The sequence below is a fragment of the Anser cygnoides genome, chromosome 3 (genome assembly GCF_040182565.1).
Source record: "Anser cygnoides isolate HZ-2024a breed goose chromosome 3, Taihu_goose_T2T_genome, whole genome shotgun sequence".
NCBI lineage: Eukaryota > Metazoa > Chordata > Aves > Anseriformes > Anatidae > Anser > Anser cygnoides.
Genome location: NC_089875.1, coordinates 559,587 through 568,768, shown reverse-complemented (window position 1 = coordinate 568,768; position 9,182 = coordinate 559,587). Strand labels below are relative to the sequence as shown.

Genomic DNA, 9,182 nt, shown 5'->3' with positions numbered 1-9,182 from the left:
CAGTGAGCATTTAGGGCTGTTCTCTGTCTGACTCTTGTTCCTCTCAGTTCCAGGGGTGCTAGGAAGTTGCTTAGAGCTGCCACTAAGTGGCTCAGCAGATTGCTGTTCTGCAGGTTTCTGCAGAAAAAGGTCACGGTAAGCAGTTTCAGTGTGGAAAGCAGCATACTGGGCTTTGTGGGGAGCACTGGGTGGGAGGCAAGACAAGCCCCACGTCAGATACACTGCTTGAGTTTTTGTGGGGGAAAAGATCTTCGTGGCAAGGCTACCCCAAAGTTTCCCTGCTACTTATTTAGGAGCTGCTTTCAAAGAAGGTGGGTAGGGACATGAGGCAGTTCCTGCCTTCCAAACTTGTAAGCAATGCTGATTTTTGCTGTGTGTCCTTCTTTGGGGTTGCAGAAGGTGGCAGCTAACAATGTGTCAAATAACCATCCTTGGGAAACCCTCACACAGCTCCACACCTCCTCTTGTCTGGCTCTGGAGTGCCCATGACCTCCCCCTAAACTCGTGCTCCATTAGGACTACAGCACGTCACACTACCACAACCCTACTAGCAAACTTGGGAGCGCTGTGGCTGCTCTGTTCTCATTTCCTCCACAGTGAATGTTTTTAAATCCCGGCAGATAAAATCTCACTGCTGCTCTCGAACAGGAAAATCTCAGGGCTTCAGTCTCAGCCTCACTTCAGGAGAGTGACAAGGGTGGAAAGCTGGCACAGCAAAATGGTGAATCAGGCTCCCTCTTTGGTTTTCAGGCTGTTTACTCAAAACAGCCCTTGAGAAAGATGCTATGCCTCGAGCAGATGTTACATTCAACCGGTTTAGCAATATTACGCCTATTTTTTCCCAAGCTAGGCAAGGAGGGGAAGGAGAATATAATATATGCTAGTGCAAGTTCACATAGACAACACATGAATATTTAGTACAAAATGTTCTTTCAAGGTGGGGCAAACATTTCTGGTTGTGACACAAAAAGAAGGTATTTTGTAACATTTTTAACAACTTGGCTGTGAGAAAGCATATAAGTGAAATATGCTTAGGCACAGACTACCTCACATCACCCTGAAGTATTCAAGGCTCTTTCTGAGTAGGCAATAAGCTCAATATTTCTTAAAAAAATACGACATCAGTTTAATCACAGCCGATTACAGACATAACTAAGTAATTTGGTGGTTTTTAAAGCTATGCTAAATTGAAGGATTTTACTCCACACAGTTTTTACCTATTCAAGACTTCTTTCATTTCAGAAATGATTTCCTTATTCACAGGAAAACATGGAAATATTCAACTAATAAATTCTAACATTAGATTTTCAAAAGTTGGTTTTACTCCTGAAGAATCACAGCTTCCAAGAAGCTCACAGACTACTTGTGTCTACTGAAAAACATTTTGAAAACCTGTCCCAATGTGGAAACAGTCTGATTTCAGGTCTGGTAGGGTTTATGTGCAAAATGAAAATCTGAATAATCCCTAAATTCTGGAGACAGAAGACTTCAGATACAAATTTTGCAGCACCCATCTTAGACATTTTGATGTGGCTTAAAGTCTAACTGAACAGAAAGATTTAAGGCCCTGGTTTTCTCTGACTTACACTGCACACAGAAGTGTTCAGCAGTAGCTTCTGAATGCAGTTAGCCAGCGTAAACCAAGCAGGCATGGAAGGGCCCTTGGCTTCACGGACATCATCCTTCCTTCACCTGCCATAGCCTGGTACTGCCCAAGCATGAAAGAAAAAGGCTTCAAAAATTCTGTTAAACAGACAAATAGGTATGGAAACTGTAACTGTGACTTTCTGCCCTTTTCCGGTCCTGGCACAAGACCAAACGGGTGTGCCCAGGACAGCAGGTGGGAACTCAGGCATGGTGGTATCACCAGGCCCTTGCTGCTGACAGGGACCCGTGTAGAGTTCATCCCAGCATCCCTGGCCTGTGCTTTGTCCTGCGCCAAGCCCGTGCAGGACAAGAGAAGTCTGAGGGCTGCACTAACCTACCACAGCTACCAGGAATCCTGAGTGGCTGAAAGTTCAAGTCTGCTGAACCCCTTATTCTGGGCTACAGTAAAGGCATGGAGGCAGAATCTCTATTGGCTTTGTGCTGTCAGGGAGATCTCTTTTGGTTTTGTGCTACAGCAGGGTCATGGTGCAAATCTCTCCAGCCTCTTACTTTTTGGCCCTCTGAACTAGCAGGACAGCCTCAGGCAACATCACCGCATCAGGAAACCTGGCTTTACCTATACAGCTGGAGACAGCAATAGGCACGGTCGGCACTAAACATCTCTCCAAACAGAATTCATCTTCTGCCTGCATCTGCTTTGGAACTGCAAACCATGTCAAAGCTGGAGAAAAATCCAAACAGCTCATGTAGAAGCACCTTTCCCTTGGATTTTTATTATCATTATTTTTAAGAATATATTTTGTACCAAAACACTGTCAGCATTCTTTATACAATGGAAAATGACACAGTCATCATGAATCATGTAAAAGAGTAAAAACAGAGCAAGACAGGAACATTTCATATCAAGGTTCAATCTGGAGTACAAACAGAATCTGATGCACAACTTAAAAGTCACACACCAGATAAAAAGATCATCTGGAAAACAATAGGTTCTCGCTTAATTTGGAAACAAAGTCAGGAGACTTCAATGTTAAGGCTAAAATTTCAATTTTTAACTCTCGTTTTTTAGGTGGCAGCCTGATTCTTAACTCATTCACACCAGCAATGTCCCCCTGGCTTTACAAAGAGATTTGCACTTGCATGAAGTAAGAATCAGGCTTCTATGCCTTTGTGCTCGGAGGACTCTGATTGACCTCAACAGGCTTTGGACTAGAGCCACAGTTGGAATTTCAGCTTGCAGTCTAAGGCTTCTTAACTGCAGGCCAAATTAGCGCAAAATGAGGCTTTGCAACTGGCATTCTACCCTTCACTTTGGATATTCCAGTTCTGGTTGCCTTAAAACCCTTCTTTATTGCAAGTTTCATATAGTTCTGTTTGTGAGATTTTTTTTTCTCTCTCTTTTTTTTTTTTAAATACAGTGCTACAAAGGATGTTTTTGTATTCTGTGTCCCTATATTACATGTTTTCAAAATTGCCTAAATATATGTTTATATCATGATTATAACTACTCAGAAAGACCTGCTATAGTCTACTGTGAGCAGCCAAGGAAAAAGTGTATTTAGTCCTAAAGACGTCAAGAAAAGTGGTTGTGTTCATTTATAGTGTAGCGCAATGACTGTGTTTATACAGCTATACCTACTATTTAAAAAGCTACTTGAAAAGTTATTCATGTGCAGTAGCTGATTTTCAAGCATTAATAACTTGGCTGTCTAGACAAGTTTTAATTGTCATATCAAAGGCCGAATATGTTCTTAAACGAGTGCAAAAAATCTCCCATCTCCCCTGGAAAGAGGCTGGTTCTCTTGCTGAACTAAGAGACTGCCAAATGTAACTTCTTCTCAAGTTATAAAAGCACAGCTAAAACTACAAATCGGTTGTTTAAATTTTAAAAACAGATCGACTTTAACTCAAACCTATCCTGTGCAGCAAAGTTAGTAAGCCCTGAAAAACAGTTTTTAGTGAATATGCAGAGCTCCCCCCACCAACTACCATGCCCGCGTTTTCCCAGGGCCTAGAGGGCTCCATTAAAATGTAACTAAACATTCAATAGGAAACATGATTTTTCAAGAATAATACGTAGAGTTTGCCCAAAGAACCTAAGACATTTTGTACATTCAAAATGTTTACATTTTGCTGTTCTTAACGATCAGTAAGATTGTTCATTTTTACCAATACATACAATGATTATAAATAAATAAACTACAGATAAGCTTTAAAAATTGTATTAACAGTACATTGTGCAAAAACTTGTAACAATCTACATTCTATGCAAATACCCTGACTAAAATATACAGGCTTGTGTCCTGACACCCTCATTCAGTTTTTGCACAGTCCTTGGACCAAATCAGCAGCTGGCAGCAATCAGCAGAATTCCATCCCAGGCCATGGAGGTTAGCTGATTAACACCAGCAGAAGATCTCACCCCCAGGTGTGTGCAAAAATCCCACAGAAATCAATGGGAGTTGTGCTTGACTAAGGACTAAGCAGTTTGATTGTACCCCAGTAAAGTGAATAGGAGATCTGCCATTGATTTCCGTGGAACCAGGCTCAGGCCCTGGGTAAGGACGTCAGCATGTGGCCCTGCGTTGTGCTACACTACTCCACTTCAGTGCAGAAACAATATTTGCAAAAGAAAAACTTTTCGTCGTTGTTGTCACTGCTGTTCAGTAACCGGTTTTAGTACAGCGTTTCAGAAATAGCCTTTCTGTGAGATTTGAAACGAGACTGCAAGTCTTTCTGAATCCATTCCAATTTGATTATCCAGCACAGGTGGGCTATTTTGATCCAAGAAAAAATGTCTCAATGTCTATTAACCAACAATGTTCTTCGTTAGGATAAACAACAGCCCAGTTCGTCAGCACAGGAGTGAAGAACTGCACATGGAAAAGGAACGGGGCAGCCTTCCTACTATAGTTGTGTCCAGAGCCGGCTGTCACTTCTCCAAATGGACGATGGCACCTGAGCCGGTTTGGAATCTACAGTTCTAACAAGTTCAGCCAAGTTTTGTAAGCTGAAGATCTCCATTTATCTTTATTGTGTCAATTGCTGACAGTGTTTCAATACGGTGGTAAAAATCAAAGAGCTGATGTCCATCCACAAATATCCTAAAACGGGGATGCTCACAAAGTATCTCAACCTGAAAAAAATAAAACAATGAACCATGTTCACAACGTAACTGGGAAGTTATTTCACAGGACACAAAAAGCTCCGGATTAGCCTTTAAGTAGTGTTGGTATGGTTACATATCTTGCTACTTACATGCTGTGCAATGAGAGGCCTGAGACCAACTTGCCCCCCTGACCCCAGTCACGCTACCATGGATCTGCTCATGCTTCACAGGAGCGTTAATCCAGTCTCACACTGTCCCGGAGGGGAGGACCCTGGAACCCAGTCCCACCGCTCTGCAGATTACAGTCCTGTGGGCATCACGGATGTTTTGCCTCTTAGAAGAATGCCGGAAACAGATCCAAACTGCTAATTACAGGGGGAAAAAACTGTATCTCCAACCCAAATCTTGCACTCCTTGCTACAGAATTCTTTTTTTCCTACAGAATGAGGGGGCAGTTCCCTCTGCAATGCCTTCCACACTTCCGTTAATTCACTGGAAGGGAGCGAACATGAGAGGAGGGATAAGTTTGCCCTCCCCTCCCACACGCTAGAACTGCACATACTCACACAGCTGCTGCGCAACTAAAAAGCCTTCACCATGGTGGCTGCACACAGCCTAGGACTGCCTGTTGGACTAGGGGCTGCAATGAGGGAGACGCACGATGGCTTGAATTCAGCCAGACAGTTCACACAAGGCACAAACCAGACCAGGGAAGGACACAGCTCTCCTCCTACAGCCCTGGAGAAATGCTCTGGAAAAGCCACAAAGACTGGCGCTGGACCACCCATTTCGGACAGATCCGGAGATTCCTGATATTGGGGGCGGCTTGAGAGGATGTCTTACAGTTAAGCTTTGGTGGAGCTGCCTGCCAGGAGGCTGAGATGTGAAGGCGTAAAATGTGCATTTGTTGTACAGGCCCTTGGAGACCTCCAGCTCTGGACAGGCTAAGGGAAGAAAATCTGCAGGGAAGTCATGTGTAAATCCTCAGTCGTTTCTAGAGGCTGGTAGTCTGGAATGAAGTGCAACTTTCAGGCAGAAATATTACAACAAATAAAAATCAGAACGGGGGCCAATGATAAACTGACCAAGCCTGATTAGCCCGACTGATTGAGGGCAAATCACACTGGAAGAAGTGGCAGTGGACTGTCCAAAAAAACACTGCCCCATGGGGACCTGGTAGTGCACCACGTAACAGGGAAGAGCCCGTGCTGCTGCGTAGCTCTTGTGTCACTGTAGCAGGTGCATCCAGCCTTAGGCCTTGTTATGTAAAAGATATGGTTAGCCTCAACACTGCTTACGATCCATTTTTACAGATCACCCTGGGCCACGCCAGAACGATAATTGAACTGGATCACAAGTAATTGTCAAGAACACTTAATAGTCCTGTTTAATTTATTCATTGAGAGGGAGACCATCAAAGGTGCAAAGTCATCTGGGAGTCTAAATTCTGTTTATGCATTTGGGAAAAAAAGAAAAAAAAAAAGAACAACTCCCCTCCTGCAGTATCTCACACTAAACGTGCAATATCGCTGTCCTCTGATGTTAGCTGTCATTAGTGGGACAGCCACAAAACATGCTCTGGATAATTTGTCTTGCTTGTTGGAGGGCCCAGCCACCACCCATGGCAGCAGGTAGCGTAACCCTCGCAGCCAGAGCAAGACCAAGCCTCCAAGCCCTTTCAAGTGCATTTCCCACGTGCGCCAAAGGGTGTTGCCAGTTCAGACAGGAGAGTTTGCAGAAGCAAGTAGAACGCAACCCATCCACAGCAAAGCCAGTCATCAACACCCTCTCGAAGCCCAAGCATCTGGGGAGACTGAGCTTTTGGGGTTGGGGGAGATTATCTTGGGGGCAAGATGGATTAAGAGAGTTTGGCAGCTGGTCAGAGCGCTGGCATTTAGCAGAGGGGCGGCAAGGTTTCATAAGAGGGGCGGGGAGGAGGAGGGCTTTTCTGGGTCAGCCGCATGGAGAAGGCGTGCAGCCTTTTTTCTCAATGTAGCCAAACCGCTGCGAGAGAAGAAGCCCTCTGCAGCTGCATACTTTGTTAGTCCTGATTAGCAAAGACAGCTTCACATAACCATAAACACTACAGATGGGAATCTGCTTCTAGGTCAACCCAGTCCATCCCTCGCACCGCAGGATTTCCATACACACCGTTTTCAAGTGACTACCAGCTTAAATTTGCCAGGAGATTTAATCCCAAGGTTCAGAAAAGAATACCTCCATTGCTTAGCTATTTAATCTGCTAACACAAAGGGCTACAGCCAACCTCAGTGTAACATCCCCAGAGAAAAAGGATGAACACGATCCTCATTAGCTGCGCTAAACTGCAAACACTACGTCCATTATAGAAACCATCAAAACACACGGCAGTCCCACAGAGTATTTACATTCTCCAGTAATAACTTGAAATGCAGTAATAACATAGAGGTACTTTTTAATTTATAGCTATAAAACTAAGCTCAGGAAGTGCGCTTCATCACACGGCATTACAACCTCCGACTTGTCATAACACCCCGTGATGTGTTTATAGCCCCATCGGAACTGCCTGCAGATGCAAGCGGCTGCAGAAGCGGGCTCTGCACAACTCCTGATCAATATGAGCAACCCGGCCAGCGGCGTCTCAGCCAGAGGCAAGTGAGATTACAAAGACAAGCCAAAGACTACCCTGAGATTTCACGAGAGGCAAGTCGCGTCCTGCTGCAATGCCGCTCAAATTACACTTTATCGGAGACGGTGCGTGCCGCTGCGATCGTAGTACTCACCCTAAAAGGCTGGTCCGGTATAAAGGGAAAGTAGGGAATAGATGACTGCTCTTCCCCCCATTCTCCAGCCACGCACGAGTTTCTGACAAACTGTCTGTCTGTGAATACAGCTTTCAGTTCGATGGCTACATCCGCAGGAGGATCTTCCGACTCCCCACAAGTCAGGCTGATGCCAAAGCTGCAAGACAAACAGAACTGCTCTCATTCAGCCAGAAAACAAGCAGATAAACCCCAAATGCAGCCGGGCTGATTTCTCAGCTTATCAAAACCGTCAGCAGCGTAGCAGCATGGGGGGGGTGACAGCTCAGCTCATCCGGGGAATGCCTCGAAAGCTCAGCAGGGACAAGGACATGGATATGGCACACATATAGGTGCGTGAGTTGCATAGATAAGCGTATATATGATCCGAGGCGAGTCCTCCTTTACTCCAAGTGAAATCGTGGGAAACAGGATCCCGTACAGAAATGCCCCCTCTATGGGTCAAAGGAGGAACCAGCACGCTATATTTAAGATGATAAAAATAATTCCTCTGTAGAAAAGGGGGGACTGGGGGGGGTCCCTCCTCCCCTCCTCGCCCCCTGCCCGGGCTCGCAGGGTTTTTACCTTTCGGGGTTGAGGTCCACTATGCCCATGACCAAGATCTTCTTTCCCGGCCTCATTCCTCCTTTGATGTGTCCACAGAAGGGGACGATCTGGAAAGGACAGTGGCGGCGGGGGTCACTCGGCATCGGCCCCGGTTGTACAGCCGGGGGGATTGGGGGGGGGGGGGGGATGCGAAGAAGGGTAAAAATCAGAACAAATCTAAACCGAAAAAAGGCGATTTACCAGGCGAGGGAAGTACACATCAGCTTGCACCGGGGATCCCAGGGAGTTGTTTAAATGCCCGTCCTCTATTTTCTGCAGGTAGAAACGAGAGCGCTGAGGCCCCTCCCGGCCGCAGGTGCTCACCCCCGGCGGCAGCAGCAGCAGCAGGGGCAGCAGCGGGCGGCCCCCCCCGAGGCTCCCCGCCGCAGGTGGCGGCCGTGAGGGGCTGCGGCTCCCCCCGGCTCCCCCCTGAGCCCCGTCCCGTCCCCCCCAGCCCCGTTGGCACTCACCAGCGCGTCCCGCTCGGCCACGGTCCCCGCCATCTTGTGCGAGCGGCGGCGGCGGCGCTGGGGACGGGGACGGGGACGGGGACGGGGAGGGGGCAGCGGGGCAGGGCGGCTCTATGGGGGTGGGGGGACCGGGGTATCCGCAGCCCCGGCGGGTCGGGGGGCAGCGGCAGAGCCGGAGAGGAGCCGGTGACAGAAGTAGGAAGGCAAGGAGGAGGAGGAGGAGGAGGAGGAGGAGGAGGAGGAGGAGGAAGAGCAGAAGGGGAGGTGGCCGGCGCTGCCTCGCCCGGCGGGGAGCTAGGAGAGCCCAGCCCCTGGCCTGGGGGGAGCCGGGCAGGGCGGGGGCTGCGGCGGCTTCTTCGGCTCCGCAGCTCTGCCCCGGGCTCGCCCCGGCAGCCGGGGGACGCGGCGACCCCGGCCCTGGGGGGGCTCGGCCCCCCCGAGGAGGCAGGGAGGGGATGGGGTCCCCGGGGAAGGCTGCGGTGGGGCTGGGAGAAGGGCTGGGGGAGGCTGAGAGGGCCCTGTGTTTTGGCGAGCGCAATTATTTATATTTTCCTTGAGCTCAGAACCCGAGTACCCCCACCAGGAGGCTGGAGCAGGCGATTTGAGTAA

General features: G+C 47.9%; 1 protein-coding gene across 1 annotated transcript; it reads right to left on the bottom strand.

Moving 5' to 3' along the window:
- Positions 1–2,355: 2,355 nt before the first annotated feature.
- Positions 2,356–8,761, bottom strand: LGALSL (galectin like). Its single transcript, XM_066993391.1, has 5 exons — positions 8,574–8,761; positions 8,305–8,376; positions 8,083–8,171; positions 7,480–7,657; positions 2,356–4,744 (listed from the first exon to the last, which is right to left on the bottom strand). The coding sequence occupies exons 1-5, from the start codon at positions 8,604–8,606 to the stop codon at positions 4,601–4,603; spliced, it is 516 nt and encodes a 171-aa protein (XP_066849492.1). The 5' UTR covers positions 8,607–8,761; the 3' UTR covers positions 2,356–4,600.
- Positions 8,762–9,182: the final 421 nt, after the last annotated feature.